At 37.8% G+C, this 24917-nt stretch overlaps 1 protein-coding gene across 1 annotated transcript; it reads right to left on the minus strand.

Moving 5' to 3' along the window:
• Positions 1-1222: 1222 nt before the first annotated feature.
• On the minus strand, positions 1223-3149 carry LOC145688870 (uncharacterized). The gene is made up of 2 exons (XM_081763037.1): positions 1361-3149; positions 1223-1259 (listed from the first exon to the last, which is right to left on the minus strand). The coding sequence occupies exon 1, from the start codon at positions 3126-3128 to the stop codon at positions 1650-1652; it is 1479 nt and encodes a 492-aa protein (XP_081619163.1). The 5' UTR covers positions 3129-3149; the 3' UTR covers positions 1223-1259; positions 1361-1649.
• Between the last annotated feature and the right edge of the window lie 21768 nt (positions 3150-24917).

Genomic DNA, 24917 nt, shown 5'->3' on the forward strand with positions numbered 1-24917 from the left:
ATTAGGGTGTCCTTTCTGATGTATACTTTGGTATCTCGATTCTGATTGGTTGATAGAGGTCACATGATTTTAGACCCATCACACGGTGAACAGATTACATGGGAAAACCCCTCACTCATTTGTTTCATTTTATGGATAAGATGAATGTTTTGGTACCTCAATTTTGATTGGAGGATAGAAGTCACATAATCTTACCCTCACCCCAATGCTAGACATTCAGAGTGGTATGACAGTGATCACCCTCGACCTGGATTTTTTTTTTAATGGTTATCCTTTTTTTGGTACCTTAAAGTTCCCGTGGAGGGCTCAACCTCCTCCTTAAATAACCCTTTTTTGGTATCATGATATTGTACTGAAGTTTACCTTAAATATTATAGTTCTCTTTGACAGATAAGATGATTACCAGCTTTTTTACCTTGATGGAGATCCTGTCCTTGAATTAGTAGCCTATGTCTCTGGAAGTAACAATGGTGAAAGAGAGGTGTCGCTTGTAGATTTCTTATAACACATTGTTGTGAGTTTAAGCGATTTATTGCTCAGTAAGCGCTTCATTAATGGAAACAGTGTTGCCAGATTTTTTTCTACCTAAACTGCTCCGATTCTTTTTGAAACGGTTCCGCAGAGTGCAAGAAATTTTAAACTAAAAATTTTTCGAACTAAAAAAAATTTTAAACAAAAATTTTCAAACAAAAAATTTTCGAACCCAAAAAAAAATTTTGAACTAAAAAATTTTGAAACAAAAAAGTTTCAAACAAAAAATTTTCGAACCCAAAAAAAAATTCGAACTAAAAAAATTAAAAATTTTTCGAAAAATATTTTAAACTAAAAACTTTCGAACTAAATTTTAAAATCAAAATTTTTCGAACTAAAAATTTTAAAAAAATTTCGAACCAATTTTAAAAACAAGTTTCGAACTAAAGATGTAAACCACATTTGAAAATTTTCAAATTAAAAATTTTTCGAACTAAATTAAAAATCAAATTTTGGACACTAAAAAAAATTCTTTAATTATTTTTCGAACAAAATCGTGTAAACCAAATCTTGAATATATTTTTCACCTTAAATTTTCAAGATTACCATGATTTGAAAACAAGTGTTCAGGGTTTCAAGAAATAATAAAACATATTTTTTTTTCAACTTGTTGTATTTAACGAAAGGTATGTGGTCTTCCTATACATGTTTATTAACATAATAAATACAGGATCTAGTTTAATGAATATTTTGGACGCGTCATCATCTTCGAATCTTGTAGCCGTATCCTGTAAAGAAAAAGAAGAAATGACGGATTACTTTAAGAATTTCTTTTTTTTCTGAAACAGTAAAAATGAGTCAATATTGATAAGAGAGAAATAAAACTTACTCGTAAATGATGGATCTGTTTAGGTTCATCTTCCTCCTCGGGTACAGGATCACTGCATTTTTTTCACCGATGGATGTTTATGAACTCTTCTGGGTACTGCATTTTTCTTGGTGTTGCTCCTTTATGGTCAAGGTTCCTCCTTCGGTACGAGATGACTACATTTCTTCCACTGATGGTTGTGTTGATGGTTTATGAACTCTTGTGGGTACTTCATTTTCTTCTTGGTGTTGCTGCTTTGTGGTTAAGGAAGGGAAAGAAGAAAAGGAAAAGGAAAAAAGAAATGGCGGCCTTATTGGGTATTTACAGTTTTTTCTTCTTCATCTTCTTTTTCCAGTTCCATCTTCTGTTTTTTAACGTACCCGTACGGAACCGTATCATAAGAATTGAATTCTTTAAATCGACGTTTTGTGTACTGGATACTGTACATTTTTTCTTCTTTGCGTGTGACGATGGTATGGTCTTTAGTCCTGCATATCTTATGGGGGATAGTGATGGTGACTTGTCCACGGCATTGATTTGTAATCATTTCTTTTAGCGTGTTGAAATTTAATTGTTGTCCTGCATTGTAATTTAATGTAAATCCTCTAATTTTGCATATGTAACTGGTGACGTTGGTATCCGGATTGTATATTTCTAGGCTGTAATTTTTTGGTCCTCCACTGACAAATGTCTTGATGTATGCTCGTGGTCCATAAGACTCCATCTCGTCCGATAAGCATCCCAAGTACGTTGAAGGTTCAATGGTTGGCTCCCCGGGCTTCTCCGTAAATATTACAGAATCCGTGTCGAAATATAAAACACGTTCCTGCAACATTTCCAGGTACTTGTACAGTTCCAGACGTGCCTGACATGTTGTAAATGCACCTAACACGACATTGGTGTTTCGGTTTTGAACAGGCACATGTTCATTGTACTCCCAGAACGCATACAACATCGTATCATTGATGGGTACAATTTGATGGAGTTTAATGTCGGGGGAAGTGAGTTTTTCATAAAATTCTTCCGGCCGATCAATAATTGTGGTCTGGCTAAAGTTTGATCTTTGCGAAAGTTTTCCCCAAAGAGCATTAAGACAAAGCTTAGATAAACTTCTTCGTGTAGGATTATTTTCAATTTTGGACGGATCCAATGCAATACCTTCACGCTCCAGGACGGTTTGTATGAATTTTGATTTGTCTTCTTCGGTCACACAGGAACTGGGCCAGCCAGACGCTTCCATTTTTGATTTTAAAAACGTATTGATATATTCCGTGAACAAGCCACCTGTTTTCGTGATGGGATCATATTGTTCAATGTCATAATCCCAAATTTCAAAAATTTCCACTGGTTGATATCCTAATTCTACTGCTTTCTGGATTTCATATGATACCCAAGTTCCAGTGAGGCATCGCTCCTGGTCGTTGTGCGTACACGTTGCTGTAGGGTCTGGGTTCATTTCTTCGGCACACGCAGCACACAGTGGAAAGAGTAGTTTCTTGTTACATCGGTAAGGCAGGAGACCATGATAAAGATGGCGACTTGGTAATATCGTCATTTTGATTAGACCATTGACTTTATTTATTGGTGGTATATTTTCATCACCCTGTAGATAAATTCGTGGATGGCCTACAGGGTATTTAGCACACTTATTGATGTAAGGATAAAGCGAGACAATATCGAAATATTTTATTACTTCCCCCGCTTTTTCGTCGACTTGGTGGTACAATTTCACGCAATTGGTCCTTCCTCCAAAAAAGCTATCTCTTGGATTTAATGGTCTGCGGTTCATGTACGGGTGATTCTTCAGATACGTCGCCATTGCAGGATTTTGTTTTAAGAATTGATTAAATTCGCACTCCCACATTTCATGTACAATGTACCCCAATTCACGCAGTCTTGCATTTTTTCTTTGCGTTCGTTCATAACGGAATTCCATAGTGTCTTCTGGATTGCTGTAGATGGGCTGATTACGGCCTGTAGTAATACATACTTTACACCCGTGATAAAAGCAGCCGGCATGCTCGTAGACGTGCTCCTCTAACGTCTCAGGATCTTGGTAGTAACCATCAACATGGAATCCCGCAATAAACACTTCTTTTTGTCGGGCCGCATGTAAGATTTGTTTTTCTTCGGTTTTTTCAATGTAGGCCAGCCATTGCATTGCAGCGATCGATTGGGTACTTCTCCATCGATAGCCATGTGCCGGTAGAATTCCAATGGTATTAGGTTTAAGGAAATTCCGGCGGAATACTAAATTAGAAGCACTGGCAATCGTGATCGTCTCCAAGAAGGGATTCACTTTGGTTTCTGTTTCAAATGACGTCATAAACGAAACGCATGCTTGTCGCAGTACATTGACATCTTGAATACAATACTTGAGAATTTCTTTCTGGAAATCAAACGTGTCATTACGATGATCGTTGTACCACTGCATGAACTTGTTTCTGTCTTCGACGGCCATTTCATCTGCACCATAATACTTCGTTTCTGGAAGTGGTCCAATATACGATTGATTCTCCTTGGTGTTGAAGAAATGCGGGAAGTAGCCTTTGGTTGCGGGTAAATTGAACGCTTTTGACAATTTACTTAATGCCATAGGTAGGAAGTTCAACGAGTCAATGAACGTCAGATTATTCAAGGTTAAACTCAGTATCTTGGTCCCATTTAATATGACGTCAGGTCTCCATTGGCATTGTTCGACCATAGCCTTTAAAATAAAATGTCCATCGTATCCCTTAGCGTTGTGCGCGACGCAGAAAATCCTATTTATATTGGGACGACGTTCCCGCAAGTACTGGAGAAAATTATAAACTGGATCCTCTCCTTGGAAAATATGCTGGCGCTGACCACACGTACTGCAAGACTGCTGGATATTATTGTTTTCAACACATGCATAACATACTTGTTCTGCAACCAATAAATTTGGAATGTGTACATACGTATTATCGCCAATATTCGTGTCCTGCATAGATTCTATATCATAGAATATCAACAAGGCTTTCTTTGCGTGCATGAGTGAAGGAACACCAGGTTTCAAGCATTGGCGATCGGGAAGCATAAAACATTGATGGGATCCCGGAACAATCTTCTTACAAACATTGCAAAAGATCTCATTGCAATCATGATGTCGTTGTCCAGTATGCACAAAAGAATATACTCTGTAACATCTAGTACATTGCTTCACCATTTTGCATATAGGTTCCCCACGATGATATACAATATTACGATGATTGTTAAAACATTGTTCGCCGTAAAATTGACGATTGCAGTCGTTACACAGCACTAGCGTTTGGTTCTTGTCGCATAGAGGTCTCTGTAGACATTTGGAGCACGTTACAGGACAATTTTTCACATGCTCATTGCGTTTACTATACTTTTTATGGCACGCTTCACAGTAGAACTTGGTTGCAAAACAAGCAGTTAAAGATTGGATGATGTCAAAATGGCCAGCCAAACAAATCAAATTTATGGGAGTGCGATTTTCATCATTGGGCCCCTCGTACATGATGTCACGGCCTGTGAAACTGGTATACACAGTAATTTTATATTCTTTGAGGTATGCCTGGAATTGTCGAATTTCATTTACACTGGCACCATGATCCAAATTCACTCCTGCATTTGCACATAGCGCATCGACTTCACCGTCCACAACACATTTTGATTGATCTTGATATTGTCTATGTCGTTTCACATCTACATTCTTGTATTTTTTCAGGCCAATAGCAATAACAAGGGCGAACGCCAAACACCTTGAATCTTGATTTTTTACACGTACAATCCCTCGCTTGATTCGTAACAATTCTTCATTTTGAAGTACTCCTTGCCGCAAACCGCCGCCGTAGCCACGTGGAATATCCACACGATGAAAATGAACAGTGAATGGTTCGTGCAGGAGAAATGCATTGTTACTTTGTAACACTCTTTCGAACGAGGCCCACATCGTTTCCAGTGTCAAGTTTCGTGCTTGGCGAAAACTCACCCAAAATGGTTTATTGGTATTCCGTGGTGATATTACGGATAAACCAACCATCGCCTCATCGTCGACATTAGCTAACAAATGGTCTAGCATTGCTTGGAAACTGTTGTGTACATACTGTATGATATCGGTTCCTACGGGTGGTGCGTTGAATTGAACTTCGAGCATTCGGCCCTCAATGTTAAATCGTCTATAATGGCGAGTGATTTCATTGCGAACAGTAAAACCCGATTCGGCCATGGTTAAAAATGAAAACAAACAGGTACGGTAAAACAAATATGTAATGTGGGGAAAAAAGGAATTGTGCAGCGTGAATTTACTACAAAAGAAAAGAAGAAAGAAAAATCTTAATCACCTGATAACATTCATGATAAATTCTTAACTAAACAATTCATGTAAAGGTCCTGAGTTTGATTCCTGGCGGTGACGTTCAGAATCTCATTATGAAAGCACATGTACTAGAAATCAAAGTTTTTTTAAAAAATAATTATGTTACTGAAATGAGTGTTTTATTGCTGTCAAACTCGAGACCATTACATCAGCATGTAACTGACCTACCATTCTATAGTGATAAAAAGAATGCATGAAATGAATAAATGTTTCATCAGTACTGAGATGTGATAAAGCACGCGTAAGCATTTTTTTTTCCCCACTCACAACGACCTTTAAATGATGCGTTTGCAAGTTGAAGAGATTCATCAAGCATTAGCGTAACACATACGTAATTGTCGAAACAAAATCTGTATAGCGTATTTTTTTTATTATTATTATTGTGACTAAGCGGTTAGCGTACATGCTTCGGACGTGGAAGGCCCTGGTTCAAGCCTCGGTGGGTTTGCTTTTCCACGTCGGGGGCATGTCAAGCCTTTTCTGTAATTTAATATTCTCACGCGTTATCATATATTCTTTTCAAAACTAAGCTAAATGGTTGACGTGCACACCTCATAATACATAAACGTACATAAATCGTCTATAATGACGAGTGATTTCATTGCGAACAGTAAAACCCGATTGGACCATGATTAAAAAATGAAAACAAACAAACAGGTACGGTAAAACAAATATGTAATGGGAAAAAAGGAATTGAGCAGCGTGAATTTGAGTTGATTTTTTGATTTTTAGTTTAGCGTCCCTTTCAGTAACGAGGCTATATGAGACGTGGACCTACTGATTAACGTGGAATCCGAACCACATGAGCTCCCGCCGGGAATCAAACCCTGGTCTCCCACGCCAAAGGTACGTATGCTAACCGCTTAGTTCGGGAAATCATAACATTCATGATAAATTCTTAACTAAGCAATTCATGTAAAGGTCCTGAGTTTGATTCCTGGCGGTGACGTTCAGAATCTCATTATGAAAGCACGTGTACTAAAAATCAAAGTTTTTTAAAAAATAATTATGTTACTGAAATGTGTGTTTTATTGCTGTCAAACTCGAGAGCATTACATCAGCATGTAACTGACCTACCATTCTATAGTGATAAAAAAAGAATGCATGAATGAATGTTTCAACAGTACTGAGATGTGACAAAGTACGCGTAAGCATTTTTTCTACTCACAACGACCTTTAAATGATGCGTTTGCAAGTTGAAGAGATTCACCAACCATTAACGTTATACATACGTAATTGTCAAAACAAAATCTGTATAGCGTAAATCTTTTAACCAAATATTCATGCACTCTTTTTTATTTAAGCGGTTAGCGTACATGCTTCTAACGTGGAAGGTCCTGGTTCAATCCTCGGTGGGTTTGCTTTCCACATCGGATCGCTGTCAAGTCTTTTCTGAAATTTAATATTCTCATGCGTTATCATACATTCTTTTCAAAACTAAGCTAAATGGTTGACGTACACGCCTCTGGCCTTGGTTCAATCCCAGGTGATTGCTCGAATATCACGTTAAGCTGAAGGGGCCGCTAATGCTTTTAAAGGGAATCGAACCATATTATTCTCAGACATAGTTTCTGAAATTTTGTAATGCATTCTTTTCAAAACTAAGCGCACACATTTTTCTGGCCATGGTTCAATTCCCGACGGGTGCTCGCTGAAGGGACGCTAAACCATATCGTTTATCGTGCTTACTTCTAATGTGTGGAGGTTCCTGATTCGTACTCCCACTTTCCCATTCCACTAATTTCTTCATAGTCTAAATATTTCGTACTAAAAGTAAAACAGTGTATGAGTGATCCACCCCCACAAATATAAAATAAAATGATTTTCGAATCTTGTGTGAAAAATAAAATCTCACTGAACTTACCTCAAATTCAATGAACACAAAGTCGGTGCAGTAAAGCTTCTTAAATAAAGACACTTCTAAAAAAGCAGATTTTCTTCACTTCACAGTTGAGAGCGATGTAGGATTTGAAAAATGAAATTTAGATTTTTATTTAGGTCGTTGTGAAAACGATGTCACCGTCAGCCAATCAGAAACGAGGAAATTTATAAAATGACATCACAACGAACCAATCAAAACGCTCGCTGCTTTTGTCATGAATCATGAACCAAAACGATGTGTAACAATCGATCGTGACGTCATTCACGTTTCTCAATAGTTACAACATCTAGTATCGCAATTCCGATGCCAATTCCCTTCTGCCAGGATCATGTCACTACTTGTCGTAACTGTGACGACATTTCATTTTCCTCATATTCCATACGAGAATGTCAATGTTTGCTTTTTTTTCCATGAATCATGCTGACACGTTCGTAGTAAAACAAAAAGTAATGCGATCCGCTGACGTTTGCATTTTTTCAATCATATGTGCTTCTATGTCGTCACACAAAGAAGTCTATCAGCATTTTATTTTAATCCACGAACGAAAGCGTTACACTGTCAGATTTATTTTCTTAAAGTGTATGTGTATCCTTTTCAAGGACCATGGTTCGAAACCCACCAAGCATAATTAAATCCGAATTCATTCATAGCTAAGCGGTTAGGATACACATCTTTGGTTTGAAAGACCTGAGTTCGATTCCTGGAGAAACATTTCTTAGGATTTTTCTAAACTTGGTTTCAATTTCTAGTTCGAAAATTTTAAAAGTTTAGTTCGATAAAAAGTTTGATTTGAGAAGCGTTACACTGTCAGATTTATTTTCTTAAAGTATATGTGTATCCTTTTCAAGGACCATGGTTCGAAACCCACCAAGCATGATTAAATCCGAATTCATTCATAGCTAAGCGGTTAGGATACACATCTTTGGTTTGAAAGACCTGAGTTCGATTCCTGGAGAAACATTTCTTAGGATTTTTCTAAAACTTGGTTTAAATTTCTAGTTCGAAAATTTTAAAAGTTTAGTTCGATAAAAAGTTTGATTTGAGAAGCGTTACACTGTCAGATTTATTTTCTTAAAGTATATGTGTATCCTTTTCAAGGACCATGGTTCGAAACCCACCAAGATCGATTAAAACCGAATTCATTTAAGCGGTTAGCATACACATCTTTGGTTTGAAAGACCTGAGTTCGATTCCTGGAGAAACATTTCTTAGGATTTTTCTAAAACTTGGTTTAAATTTCTAGTTCGAAAATTTTAAAAGTTTAGTTCGATAAAAAGTTTGATTTGAGAAGCGTTACACTGTCAGATTTATTTTCTTAAAGTATATGTGTATCCTTTTCAAGGACCATGGTTCGAAACCCACCAAGATCGATTAAAACCGAATTCATTTAAGCGGTTAGCATACACATCTTTGGTTTGAAAGACCTGAGTTCGATTCCTGGAGAAACATTTCTTAGGATTTTTCTAAAACTTGGTTTAAATTTCTAGTTCGAAAATTTTAAAAGTTTAGTTCGATAAAAAGTTTGATTTGAAAATTTTTAGATGTGATTTACATCTTTAGTTCGAAACTTTTGTTTTAAAAAATGTTTTAGTTCGACAAAATTTTGTTTCAATTTTTTTAGTTCGAAAATTTTTTTTGGGTTCGAAAATTTTTTGTTTGAAACTTTTTTGTTTCAAAATTTTTAGTTCGAAAATTTTTTGGGTTCGAAAATTTTTTGTTTGAAACTTTTTTGTTTCAAAATTTTTTAGTTCGAAATTTTTTTTTTGGGTTCGAAAATTTTTTGTTTGAAACTTTTTTGTTTCAAAATTTTTTGTTTGAAAATTTTTGTTTAAAATTTTTTTAGTTACAAATTTTTTTTAGTTCGAAAAATTTTTTAGTTTAAAATTTCTTGTACTCTGCGGAACCGTTTCGAAAAGAATCGGAGCAGTTTAGGTAGAAAAAAATCTGGCAACGCTGTTTCCATTAATGAAGCGCTTACTGAGCGTTTAAAAAATCGCTTAAACTCACAACAATGTGTTATAAGAAATCTACAAGCGACACCCCTCTTTCACCATTGTTACTTCCAGAGACATAGACTACTAATTCAGGACATGATCTCCACCAAGGTAAAAAAGCTGGTAATCATCTTATCTGTCAAAGAGAACGATAATATTTAAGGTAAACTTCAGTACAATATCATGATACCAAAAAAGGGTTATTTAAGGAGGAGGTTGAACCCTTCATGGGAACTTTACGCATAACCATAAAAGGGAACAAAATTCTAAAATACAGGATCACCGACATATCGCTCTATATTTCACTCATGGGGTGCGTGGCGGGTCTAAGAGCATGTGACCTCTGTCGGCCAATCAGCATCGAGGTACCAAAGGACTCATCTTACCCATAAAAAGGGATCGAATTTTAAAAATCCCAGGGCTTAAGATCACGTGACCTCTATCAACCAATCAGCATTGGGGTACCAAAAGGATTCATCTTACCCGTAAAAGGGAACGAATTTCAAATATCGCAGGGTCTAAGATCATGTGACAGCTATCAACCAATCAGAATCACACATCTTACCCGTAAAAGGGAACAAATTTCAAAAACCCCTGGTGAGGGATTTCCCCGCAGGGTGACTCATGACGTCATACCACGTGACCTGAAAATTTGAATTTCCCGCGTGGGCGGGGCTTAACGTCACGTGACCTCTCTCAGCCAATCAGAATCGAGAAAATTTTTGCTGACTCGGCTCAATATACGCGGGGGAGTACTACTAGAAGCTTGCCATAAAGATATAAAACTCAACATTCATTACATATTGTAACATGTATGTACTTTCGTGTAGCACTATATTATATTTGTGTGTGTTATGTGTGCGTGTTTGTGTGTGTGTGTGTGTGTTCAAGTGACCATCTGTTTCTTGTGTGTGTGTGTTTTTTTTTTTTTTTTTTACTTTCGAACTTTTTTTTTTAGCTATTGTTAACTATATTTTTTGATTTTTCAATTTTGTATCGTGTTTAGGTGTTAGATAAGGCTTCATATAGCCTTAACCTCGACATGTAAAATAAGTCGAAATAAATAAATAAATAAATACTTTTCTAATCGTTTCTTCAAAAAAAAGTACGTTATTGCTCAACATATTTAGTTATAAGCTTGTGCCTTACGATGGTGCAAATTGAACATTAGTGTGCCTCATAAATTGCTAATTTTCAGTTGGTAGGCACGAAGTAATCCACCGTTAGTAGATGTGACTAACATTTAGAAGTGTCATTCCTAGATGGCACCCAAGTAACATTTTCGTTGTCAAACGGTGTGCCAATCGTTGTCTATTTATAGGCATTGTTGGCAAAGCCACTATCAAAATGTCAACGGCAAATTCGACAATCCATCAACCATCAATGCCAACAAGCGAAAACAAAAGTGTTTCAACGTAGGTGCATCGTTGTTTCGGCAACGCATCGAAAGACGATGTTCAATTTTGTTGTCACAATGTTGGCGTTCCGTAGGATAACGATCGTTGGCAAACTATTTTTTTTTTCACATTGGTGTTTTGTTAACATTCCATTGGCCCAATCACACCATAGTTGGAAGATTGTAGGATAACGATCGTTGGCCAACTGTGATTTTCTCGTTGGCATTTTGTTGGAATTTCGTTGGCTCAACTCCTCCATGGTTGGCACACTGTCGCCCATTGGTTGGTTGGCCAACTGTACACAATCTTCTGTTGGCCCAACGTTGCAAATAATCGTTGACATGACGATTTGCAGTACCGCCGAAATGACCGTTGGCCAACCAACTATGGTCGGTTGGCCCTACCATTTGCCAACCAAAAATGCTACTTGAGAAGTATAATAAATAGCTGTATCTCACCTTTTCTGAATTTGGCGGTTAGTCTTATCCCGTGTACAGTTCATTTCAGTCACTGTAGATTTTTGTAAGAGTTTCTAATTTGTTTCTTTTGCGAGATATATTGAATCATAACAGATGGGTACAAAATGACCCCTCCCTTGGAAGTCCGTGTTACAAAAAATATAACCAAAAATGAATCGTATAATGAATCGTATACCAATCGCAGTGCACGTATATAAAATGGAAGGAAAAAAGTAATAAAAAGTGCTTAAAATCAAGGAAAAGCAGGGTTTATTTTTGAAAATTTTCTTACGCTTCACACCAATCATGGTGGCGATTCACGGCTGGTCTGTCGATCGCACTCATATGTATGGGGGGGGGGGCGTCGTACTCTCTACCCGGGCACTGATTTTCCACGACACAGCACTGACCAATCAATACACTTCCTTGAGCTGAATAAAATTATATGGTGAGTGTAATTCTAGTACATAGTATTAAGAAAAACTTTATTTGTAAACCCAAAAATTGATGCTGTTTGTGTTGTTGATGATAATTGATACGCCAAAAAAAGTGAGAGAAATTAGAACATACATATCATAGAATAATGAAAAATCACCTCAATAAGTTAGTAAATAGCGTAGAGCAATATAACACAGGATTCGGTTTTCTCCTACATTTTTTATTGCAAATTCTTGTTATGTACAGTATAACACAAATATATACAGTTTTCCAGTTTTTGGCACGAGTCTAAGCAAAACTCGTGTTTATTTTTCAACCAGCCGCATTACCGGATTAACCCATCTGGGGGTCCGAGACTAGAAAAAATATGTAGACCCTGCTGAGCTCGCGTAATACATTTCTGTGAAAGTACAGTAGGAACCTTAAGGGACTATGTTTCATATTTTTGGTATATTTTATCTTATGATGATGATGACTGTATCTTGTATGATACTTTTTTAAAAACAGACAGCTGAGTTTTTGATTAGAGTAGAGGCCCCCGTTCACCTGAAGGCCCTGGGCTACAGCCTCTTTAAGCCCCTCCTTTAATCCGGCCCTGAACAGCAGTAACCAAGGATGTTATAAAATAGAGGATCTGCCCATACGTATCTTCATCATATGAACTCAATGAAGCCGAAAAACAATCGAGCATCGTCTGAGCCGGCACTTCTGATTGGCTACTCTCCTTTCCGCCATGATTGTTGGCTCGAAACATTGCAATCTTAGTGGCGCAGAGTGGGCAGAGTAGGTGTGGCGAAGCTGTGACGTATGGCTTCACGATTTTGTTGTATGGGCAGATTCTCTATTTTATAACATCCTTGGCAGTAACCGAATTATGCTGTTACGAACTGTAACTTTATTGAATTAAATGAACATTAGTGAGCAAGAGCTAATGTCCATTAAAACAAATGGAATCATAGTTCGCACTGGATAATTTGGTGTTAAGAGTCTTCACTAGAGCGAAATTAAACTACGGCTAATTTTAGAGTTTTTCTGTAATATCTTCAAAACAAATTAAAAAAAAAATATTCGGAAAACAGAAACGTAGTGAACTAGACAATACAATTTTGTATTTGATACCGTTATCACAACTCATCTATCTGCTTTCGATTTGCAACTGAAGATAGATTTAGCTTTTTTTTTTTTTTTTTTTTTTTTTTTTTTTTTTTTTTGCGGATTTTGTAAATAGCGGCATACCAAAAGCAGATAGGTGAATAATTGTGGTAAAGGTATCACAAGCAAAATCGTGTTGTGTCTAGTTCACTACATTTCTGCTATTCGAATATTTTTTGTTTTGAAGATATTACACAAAAACTCTAAAACTAGCGGTATTTTAATTTCGCTGTAGTGAAAACCCTTAATCAGAAGAGGTATGAAAAAATACTTTTTTTTAGGCGTCTCTTGGTAAATACAACGAAACAATACGGTTCTCTATTACCTTCATGCCTTACACGATTTAAAAATAAACTTTTGCCTTTATACAAACTGAAAATATTGTACCATAATGTTATATGTGGCAAGATCCAGTGACTTTTTCCCTCTAAATTGCATTTCTGTTTTTAAAATCAACTGTAATTCTGAGATGAAAAGCTGGTATGTTTGCTATGCTGTTCTCTACTGATTGAAAACCAAGTACAATCCATGCAATATTCGTTAATTGTTACTAGCTGCTTGACTCGGACTAGTGCAAGTTAACAGCGTTTTAATCTACTGACTCTCCTTATTCCATGCCATTATTATTAAAAGCTTCATGGTAAATATAAATGAATCGCTTAATCTAGACTTACATGTCATCTAGATAGCATAATCCCAAAATTTCGCCAACACGCCTCGGGCCACATTCCGTAACCGTTTGCGATAATAAGCATAGCAGGTATAATTGATTTTTCCATGTTTTGTGTTGCGTTACACTTCGCACTTTTTACCGAGGCTGGTAGTATAAGGTCCATTGTAGGGTCGCGCGACACGCTGGTCATTAAAGCTTAGGAATAGGCACGAGTTTCGAGTCGAGTCAAAGGTAATTTTCTCGAGTCGAATTGCGAGCTGAGTCATTGTTTTTGAGGTTGAGTTTCGAGTCGAGTCGAGTTTGATAAATAGCTCGCTCGTTCAACTTGTTTTAACTCGTTTTGAAATCATGCCTTGATTAGACTGGAAAACGAAAGGCATGAGAAATGTAAGCACTAAAGTGGAATACTTTTACTGTTGCTCACGACAAGGGACACTACTTGTATCTCGTCTCGTCTAAATAACGAGAAGACAATAAATTTTTATAACGAGAGAGCCTCGGATGTAAGTATATACTGTAGTTCTTACCATCAAGCCTGAGACCAGCACGGTGGAATTTTTGAGCCCAACCCTGGTAGTGATGTCAACCGGCTTGGCTCGATTCAACTGAGCGAACATCTTGAGCCGGTATGATTGGAATAAACCACCGACTCGGCTCAGGTGAGCCATCAGCTTGAGCCACTTGGTTGAAATGAGTCCCTCGGTTCAGTTCGACTCAAATGAGCCGATGGCACGAGCCGGCTGGTTGGGGTGAGCCATCATCTCAGTTCGATTTGGCTCAGATGAGCCGTCAGCTCGAGATGGCTCGGTTGGGATGAGCCATCAATTCGGCTCATGAGCCATCGGCTCGAGCAAGCTCCATTGAAACGAGTCCATCGGCTCGGTTCGACTCGGCTCAACTGAGCCAATGGCACGAACCAGCTCTTTTATAATGAGCCATCAGCTTGGTTTGGTTCGGCTCGGGTGAACCATCGGCTGGAGCCGGCTCGGTTGGGTGAGCTGTTGGTTCGACTCACTTCTCGGTTTGGCTCGATAGGGCGTGAACTATGAACCGAGCCGCTCGAGCCGTTGACAACCCTAAACCTGGGCCGAGGATTTTTAAACATATTTGGCCGGCGCTATATAACTTTTAACAATTGTGGTTCGGGGCCGAATACTTGCTCCTCTGGAACTCAAACCCAAAACCTAGTGAACAATGTCCTTTGCCTCCTGAAGACTTCTTTGCGACCGAGGTAGGTAATCAACAAGGTGTTAGTATTCAGATACAAACCGCCTAACTTTCATGATTATACATGGTGTTGTAATAATAATAATAATAATAATAATAATAATAATAATAATAATAATAATAATAATAATAATAATAATAATGTATCTTTAAAAATAGAATAATTATATTGTCTATAGGATACTTGAAGAGAGTACTTGAAACTACACACAGGGTTTAGCACAATTTGGCTTGTTTTGGCTCGACCCGAATTCGAGTCGAGTTCTCAAGTCGAGCTCAAAGATGTCTGTTTCGAGTTGAGTCGAGTTTCAAACAAAACTCACTCGAACTCGCTCGTGCCCATCACTAGTAAAGTTTGTGTTAGAAAAATTTAAAAGACAGCTTTAGTGACTGGTACTCCTTTAAAAATTTTCGCCTTTAAAAGCACTACTCTCAAATATATTTATCTATTCTAAATCTCTTGATACGATATGTTTTTCTTTCCATTTTAATCACTGAAAGAATGGCTTAAGCTTGGCAACAATCTACCACCTCTATATACACGTTTAACACGAAACTACTGTGTGTATAGAGGCATTCGATGTCGGCGCCGAATTATTGCGCTAGACTTCTCTTGTTTGGGATTAAACTCTGTGACTTTCTTTCTTCTCCCTTGTCTCTCGAATGAACTATTTTCATTGTTTGGGTTCTCAGAAAAAAGAAAGAGATAAAGAAACAGAGGAAAAGAAGGATATCAGTGTTACAAGAACACCCAAAATTTTCATTAAGAACTCCTGAGTAGGCAATAGCGAAACATTGAATTTCATGTACTCAGGAGCGGATTAAGGGCGGAGCCAAAGGAGCCCAGGCTCCAGGTCCCACAGGTTCATCTCCCCCCCCCCCAAAAAAAAAATCACTCTCTATAATACTAATATATAGCAATCAACTTATTATATTATAGGCTTCTGACCCATGCTTTTTTTTTTTTCGCTCGCTACGCTCACGGTATAGCTAGAGTTAAGTCTTCTTTCACCAGCGTCTTCACGATACTTATTTTGGGTTTGAGAGAGCTAATGTGGGCCTTTATTGCAAACCAAATTATTAGCTTGTTGTGACAATTCCTTTGAAATATCTCTGTCATTACTTAGAGAAAATCAAGGAGGTTTTCCAAATTCAAAATGTATCCGCTGGAATTATTCGTAACGTAGGAGCCCCTTGAAATAGTCGGCTCCAGGGCCCCATAGGGAAAAAGTGATACTGTTTGCGCATGGGGCAATATTTTTTCTTCTCTTATTTTTCAAGATATAACATTGAAACTTCGTACAGTTATTACACATAGTATTTAGTATGTTTCAGATTTTTTTGAGCTCTGTGGGTTGACACAAGGGCCGGCCAGAGGGGCCCAAAATCGGTGGAAAAGAGTTTTTTTTTACAAATATTTCCCTTTTTCGCGAATTTTCTCCACTATGGTACCGATTTGAAAGACTGGTTCATGGCAAAGAAAACGAGATACAATTCATGTTCCCACAATGAAGAGTCTTGATGATGATGATGATGATAGTATAGAAATTCACTAAAAAGGTACTATCAAGGGAAAATATGTAAATCGGCTGTAGCATCAAAACTATTAATCCCAGGGCCACTCTTTGTATCTCATTCTCTTCACCATAAAGCAAAGTTTTTTAGTAGCATTCGCATGATCGTATCCTATACCAAAGTGGAGATATTCGCGATAAAAATGGGATAATCCCTTTTTCCTTTTTGAGTAGAAATCTCCCGCACTTGGTACACTTTAGGGAAATTTTGCAGACACAGTTGGAAACACTGCTTTACTAGAAACAAAACGGGGTATGAACCATGATCCTACGATAAATAGTCTTGACGCAATAGATGATTGAGTGAAAGTTACAAAATACCTCAAAAAAGCCATAATTTAAAAGGGTTAAGCTCCGCAAAATAGGTTACATCTCCTCCGTTAACCCCTATAAAAACCGAAAGTGGATTGAAATTAGTCATTCCATTTTCGACGTTTTTCGCCATAGAACGAAAATAGTAACAGATAGCGAAAAGCGTTTTTTTTTTTTTTTTTTTTTTTAACAGATCAGGGTCTTAAAACAACATATAATGACTGTCCGCAACAATTTACCAAAGCCTCAAATGGTTCTAAATTCGCTATTATTTTCGGATTCAATACTGATTTTCATAGAGCAAATACGGCAAAGGATAATGAGAAACGATTTAATACAATCGATTCAGCATCCCAAGAAAAGGCATAATCTCTTCGATCAACCACTTGCAGTTGCACTATTTATCACCATAGAGCGAAAATGGTAACATATAGCGGCAATTGATTCAGCGCATTAAGAGAACATATGATGACCACCCACAATACTCTACCCAAACTGATAGTGGTTGAAATTTACTTCCAGTTTCAATACTAATTTCCATATGGCAAAAAGGGGGAAAGATGTCGAGAAACGATTTTCTGCAATCGAGTCGACGTCTCAAGTAGGGATGCGCTCGAGTCGAGACATGTCTCGAATCTCGACTCGACTCGACTCGAATTCGAGTCGAGATTCGAGTCGAGACACACTTTGTAAAATTCGAGACGAGTCGAGACAAACGTATTTCTCGAGTCGAGACACGAGTCGAGTCGAGACGGCTCTTAAAAATCTCGACTCGACTCGAATGTCTCGAAAATCTTTATATAATTTTTAATATTATTTTGAAGAAAGTATTCACTCAGAAACAGCCTTGAAACCAATTCCAGCTTTTATTCCTTCAGAAAGGCACAGAACGCATAAAATTAATAGTTAATCTTTAAAGATCAAGATTTAATTTTCAGCTCAATTCAGTTAATTAGAACTAATAGTTAATGTCGTTGTATTTGGTTGTACTGCAAATATAATGATAATAATAATAATAATAATTGATTATCTAGTTTGTATAAAACTATTATCCGTAGTCTAAATCTAGTTTGTATAAAACTATTGCGATAAAGTGAACTTCATAAATTCTCTGAATGAGCAGTTGGTAGTCTATAGTAATTTAGCATAGTTATAATTATTGTGTTTTCGTTCCCATGAACGCAATAGGGTTACGTAACTTCTGGATTATTCGCTTGCCCAACTATTCTGAGGTTTTAATATGTTGCAGCATATCACGAGCTACGGATAATATATAATTTAACACTTGTTGTAAATCACATATTATGATACGAGACTATTTTACATAGTATATCTTATCTAATATAAATAAAATAAAGAGTTTGTTTGTGTGTTTGTCTGTCTGTCTGTGTGCGACCTGGGGACCAGACGAGTGGACCGAGAGTTCCCAAAATTTGGTCACGGGTACCTTAGTCCAGGCCCCAGATCAAGACGAAGCGTTTTTTTAAATTTCGAACCAGGGGGGTCTCGGGGGGGACGTTTACTGGGACCGACCTGGGGACCAGACAAGTTGACCGAGAGTTAGCAAATTTTTGTCACGGATACCTTGGTCCAGGTCCCAGTCTAAGGAGAAGCGTTTTTGTCAAAATTGGTACCAGGGGGTCTCAGGGGGGCGTTTAGCGAGACATGTAGTAAAAGTAATCCAAATTGATCGACATTAGTGTCAAATCCATAGTTTTCACGGTCGCTGAGATCAATGGTGACACTTCCATCAGCGATGACTTGCAAATTCAGCTACTACTGTATGCGGGCCGGGTGTCAGCGGGTGAAGAATACCGAGACATGTATAAATAGCCCATATTGATTGATACTAGTGTCAAATCCATAGTTTTCGCGGTCACTGAAATGAATGGTGATACTTCCACAGGTGTTGACTTCCACATACAGCCCCCATGCGAAGAATGGGTATATTAAGCTAGTATTACAATAAATGGACTGCTTGGATGCCAAGAACTAGTACAGATAAGTACCATTCACTTCTATGAATAGGTATTTTTTAAAAGGATTTTTGTAAACACTAAGTTATAAAACAATGAACTACATACAGTAGTTATGGTTTTGGTTCCCAACATAAAAGAAATATGGATTGTTCATGAGATATTGAACTTCAACTTTCACTCCTGGAAAATTTCAATTTTGGAGTTAGGCCACTTGGCATCAAAGCAGTTGACTGTAAGATAAATACATTCTGCACATTAGTAACATAGTTGTTCAGGGGCCTTCGATTTCCATCCACTCAAATGAAAGCTGAACGATTGCTTGATACATGCTGACTATATAGGAGAAATAGTGTATTAAGTTTTCGAGCTTTGGTGCGTATCCGTATTTACACTCTGATATAAATTTAAGTTCACACTCAAATCGAGCTAATTGCTTAATGCATTTCGAAAGCTTTTGTTTTTATGCAGCTCATTAAGGAAAATCTATTTCATAATCGTAACATTTATGTACTAAGAAACTATGAACGTAAAGTGGACTCGACCTAGCCCCGTGGCCGCTGTGACTCAGTGGCACAGCTCTCACCCTTGATGTGTGAGGACTCTGATTCTGTGTGTGTGTGTGTGAACTCCGCGGCTAGTGTACGCGTCTTTGCCGTGGAAGACTCGGGTTCAATTCCCGGCGCGAGCTCATGTAGTTCGGATTCCACGTTAATCAGTAGGTCTACATTTCATATATCCTCGCTGCTGAAAGAGACGGTAAAGTCAAAATCAACTCAACAATATATAAGTGTGTGTGCTTATGTAAATTTCCTCGTGGCTGTATGGTTAACACATACGCCTTTATCGCGGGAGACTCTGGTTCGATTTAGGGTGGAAGCTCATGAAGTTGTTACCGGTACCCCACTTTAAACTGTAGATCCATGCCTCATATAACCATAGATATAATATATATGCCTTTGATACACTTATTTTCCGACTTGGAAGCCATCGAAAATTTCCGGACACAGAGTTCCGTAGACCGAAAATGAGAAACATGGGTACAGAGTAAAACAGCCATAGAAATTTAAGCTTTTTAGGCTAACTTAATCCTTACATATAATGCAACTAGCTTGGCCAAGTTATAATGGAGGAAATGCTATCATTGCAACACTCTGAGAATAGAAAATGTTCGTCAGGTATTACTATCCCCCCCCTCTCCTGCAGAATGAAAACCCTGACTAAAACTCTCTCTCTCTCTCTCTCTCTCTATATATATATATATATATATATATATATATATATATATATATATATATATATATATATATATATATATATATATAACTATTTTGTGTAATGTAACAAACAGTGGCGGATAGTATTCATGTTTCCTTGCAGAGGTCCTTACGAGGGTTCGCTTCCATCTTCCTCTCCCCAAGAACTAAAATAAATTAAAAAATTGCTATTACTTGTTAATCTTGTACAAAGGACGCAATTAAAGTCCCAGTGTAACACCCCTTCACATTTAGATTTTTCCCCTAGAAGAAAACCAGTTATTATTGTTTCTTGATTTCTCAGTCTCACCTACATAAACATACGAATAGAATTACAGGATAGGACATGTTTAGATTGCTTGCACGTGACATCTAACTATATTTCTCATAAAATGTGTCACAGATGAAAATTACCGTTTGTACTGCTTCTATTTTCTGGTACATATGTTTCATTTATGTTATGTTGCTAAAATTCGTTAGGAAACAAGTACAGACTGCGCCTGTGTGCCTGACAAAACGTAAATGTACTGGATAATTATTTCTTCACTTTCTTCCAGAAAAAAGTAACCCATCTCATGTCGGCTAACAAAAGGAGGTAGCGGACCAAATATAGCCGTTGTTTACCTAAGGTCGTTACACAGCAGGGGTTTCATTCAGTCAGAGGGAAAGGAAAAAATAATTTAAGGTTTCTACATTTGTTTTGAACTGCAATTTACTTCTTCCTTTTATTTTAAGAACCATTTCCTTCTCCTTTGTCTGCATCAGAAAAAAAATGCAAAAAATCACTAGAATGTGCCTATTTACCCAAAGTACGTACTAGATCACTAGTTCAATAGTAAAATCACTAAATCTAGTACGAAATCATAAATGTGGCATCCCTGGGTTGGAGCGAAAGTAATGGTTGGAGTAAAAACTAGTCCGTATTTCTACTGCGTTCTGTTGTTGAATTCACAGAAATGTTCAAAAATAAATTCAAGAAGTAAAACACGATCCTACAAAAGACTGTTTACTTGCTCACTGGTTTTCGTATTGTGAACTGAAACTCAAGTGTGCAGTCATGTTGAATACTTCTGTCCCTTTTTACTTTACAACTTGAGGTGGGATGAGGGTCAGGATAGATCTAGTGATATACCGCTAAAGGAAGTGCTTCAGTACAGAGTCGGAAGCGGTATGTATTGTTTATACTACTTACAACGTTACCCCCCACATAAAATATAAATTCACCCTTTCTCCCTTCCCTTTTTCGAATACAATGAACCGACTCTTTTGCTGAAGAAAGATGCTAAAAGAAAATTGAAACATCTGTGTCTGAACTTTCTTTGAAGCGCAGTCTTTTATATTTGTTAGGTTTCGCGAGTGTTTTCGAGATAGCCAAATCTTTTACCAAGGACTCCTGCTGCGAACTGACCGTGAGTAAACACCCGATCTCGCGGTGCTCAATTTCTCTCGCACACGTGAAATGGGTTTGTTGTTTCCAAAACAAATAGGAAGTTACCTTGTGCTTTTGCATTTCTGCACGCACACAGGTACCATTGTTGTTTTAATGATCAGAAGAAATATCAAAACCATCCGATATATATGATACGAAACAGCTAACAGAGGGAGGCAAAGATAAAAGTACGCCTATACCAAGTTTTCCGCGTGGTACCATTACGGAGAATAAATATTTGAGAAAGTCACGTAGATGCGCTTAAAGCTATTCCATCTGTTCTTATAACTTTTCTGGTCTCATCATTTTCTCAGGAGAATACGTACAACATATGTCCAAATTCCATATATACTCTTTCTAAATTAATGAGTAAACTCATTAAGAACACCAACTGATATCAATAAACAGGAAAGAAAACAATACTTTATACTTCTATCATTTGGTACACATCTCTATGAAGCACAGCTTGTTTCTTTTCGAAATAGCTCCTTCGTGTCACAGCTGTGGTTAGTTTTGTTTTGTGTTAGGATGAAAGAGAGAAATGCAACATTTGCTTCGCGGTGAAGTTATATATATTATTAAGATGAGCGGTGATAAGCGAGGTTTAACAAAGAGTGCCTTTCGGATGCACAATTTAACGGGTAGTTGCAGTCCGTGTTGAGAATCGAACCAAAGCTATGTAAGACATGTTATGACAAATCCAAAAGGTATGTTGTATCGGTGCAGTACCAGTTTTCCACGTTTTTCAAAATGTTCCAAAACCCAAAGAATAATCTTTAATTTCTGATATTTTAGTCGTCACAAATTACAATTTTATAATGTAGTCAATGTTTATAATTACTGGGCAGTTGGGCGTTTAAACTAATGACATCATAATAAAGTCAAAACCATAATTTTGAGTTGAATTGATTCTGAGTTTAACGTCCCGTTCAGCAGCGAGGCTATGTGAGACGTGGACCTACTGATTAACGTGGAATCCGAACCACATGAACTCCCACCGGGAATCAAGCCCAGGTTTCCCACGCCAAAGGCAAGTATGCTAACCGTTAGCCACGAAGGAGCTCCACCATAATTTTAGTGGGCGTTAAGAAATATCTCGCCAGTGCTTTTACAATAAATAAAATTTTATAAGTATTAAAGAATAGTGGTAAGAGATTTTATAATAGCTCTTTTATTTATGAGATATGAGTATTTTGAAAAAAAAAACAACTAAAGAATAGGTTGGCGGAACCACAAAAGACTTTCTTATAAATACATACGCACCTTACTCACCTTTTATAATTGCCATGCTTACGTTCTCCATAAAAACAGAAATTCTCTTTTAGTGATACTTTACACAAGATCATGAAGTGGGTTCAAATTTAATTAAAGGCAAAATACAATGCAATAATCCACAAATATTGCCTCAAGTGAGTTTAAAGATTTCTAAACACTAGTGCGAAACCGCGCTCTGTCGTTGCGATCGATTTACAGGTCTTAAGACGAAAGTAAGAAGGGACTTACGCACACAATAAGTAAAAACAATTAATATGCCTGTAACTTTCCCCCAAATGGGTGTATCTTAAAACTAACCTCACCATTATTTTTCTAATTAAATTCTAGCCCGAAATTATGTATCATATTACCCTATTCCCATTTTGAAAACTTGACCTTAATTCAAAATGGTGGATTTCAAGATGGCTGCCATCAAGGTCATATCTACCATACGACTTCCCCCCAGGACTTATATGTATCCACATGGTTTTTCTTCACTTTTCTTCATTAACGCTCCGTTTACAAAGGGTAGTAAGGGACTTCTGTAGTAATCTCTAATAACCACATCACAACTCTTAAAAGTTATTTAAAAAATAGAAAACATGCACCATGGCAAAAATTTGTCATCACAAGTAATGATGCATACATGCCTTCTATCAGCAAAAAAGGTTTCATTGAAATTGGAGCCGGACATTTGAGTGATGTCCCTTGTGGGATGTGATTGAACGTGACGTCAGAGCACATCGCCCCCCTACCCGGAATTTACGGGAATTAGGTGACCTGAGTGAGCACATGTGGTGCCAGCTCTCTCCAGCGACCTATCAAGGATCATTGCGTGTATGCCAAGACGTGTCGCCGTTTTTATCCATGCCAAAAGTCGACATACTGACAATTAGGTAGGTAGTCATGATGGTCTGGCTGATGTGTGCGTATATTTTAACTCGTACATTTTGTCTCGACTCGAATTTCGAGACGTCTCGACTCGAATTCGAGTCGAGTCGAGACAGAGACTGTCGAGTCGAGACACGAGTCGAGACAGAAACATATTTTCGAGTCGAGACACGAGTCGAGACAACATTTTCTCGAGACGAGTCGAGACAGGCTTAAATCTCGACACGACTCGACTCGAATGCATCCCTAGTCTCAAGAATAGATTCAATCTCGTCTGTTAACCCTCTACTCAAATCGGAAGTGGTAGAAATCAACCGTTTTCGGTTTTTAACATTGATTGCTATAGAACATAAACGCTCATTGATAGCGAGAAGAAGTTTTTGGCAATCAATTCAGCGTTCCAACAGTAGACTTAATCTCCTCTGTTAACCCTCTACTCAAAACCGGAAGTGATCGTTACCCTTAGCTTAAAAGGCATAATTGTGGGACGTTAAACTAAAAGATTTCATTTTCAAACCGGAAGTGGTACAGATAATCCATTTCCGGTTTTATCGTTGGCTGAGATAACAAAAACGGTAATAGATAGCAAGAAGTGGATATTTGAAATCGAATCAGCGTCTCAAGAGAACATTACCAGCTGAAACAATCTGTAGCATGAGAGACGCGGGTTCGATTCCCGGCGGGAACTCATATAGTTCTGAACCCACGCTAAGCTGTAAACCCACGTCTCACATGGCCTCGCTGCTGAAAGGGACGCTAAAATTAGATCATCAAAAACAACAATCAGCCGAAACTCAGTTTACTCAAACCGTAACTGTTTGAAATTTGCTAGTACAGGGTGCGGCAGAACCGACTAAGCAGTTTCTATCGATTACCGCGAGAGCTGTGGTGGGGGTAGGTAGTTGCAAGTGGTCTGCCTTTGTTCAGTCGTTGACCCCATTTCAGTGTTAATATGGTCTGGACCCCCAAGCCCAACAGACTACGCCAACCGTCAAAATCTGTGTGAGCAAAAGCTTGCTCAGATCCCTCCGAATGCAGCTTTCTTTAGTAGTGACGAGGCACATTTTCATCTTAGTGGGTGCGTGAATAAGCAAAACTTTCGCTACTGGGCTGAAAGTAACCCCCGAATTATTCATGAAAAACCGCAACATTCTCCTAAAGTGATAGTGTGGTGTGCCATATCACATTTTGGCGTGGTAGACCCTTACTTTTTTGAGGAGGAAGGAGTGTCCGTGACAGTGAATTCCACACGTTATGTTTCAATGTTGAAAAATTTTCTGTAACCCAGAATGGACGAGA

Source organism: Thermobia domestica, chromosome 7 (genome assembly GCF_964235325.1).
Source record: "Thermobia domestica chromosome 7, izTheDome1.hap1.1, whole genome shotgun sequence".
NCBI classification, from domain to species: Eukaryota; Metazoa; Arthropoda; class Insecta; order Zygentoma; family Lepismatidae; genus Thermobia; species Thermobia domestica.

Bases quoted from the DNA above. Each gene is read 5' to 3' on its own strand.
- LOC145688870 (XM_081763037.1), bottom strand. From the start codon at position 3,128: ATGAACCGCAGACCATTAAATCCAAGAGATAGCTTTTTTGGAGGAAGG.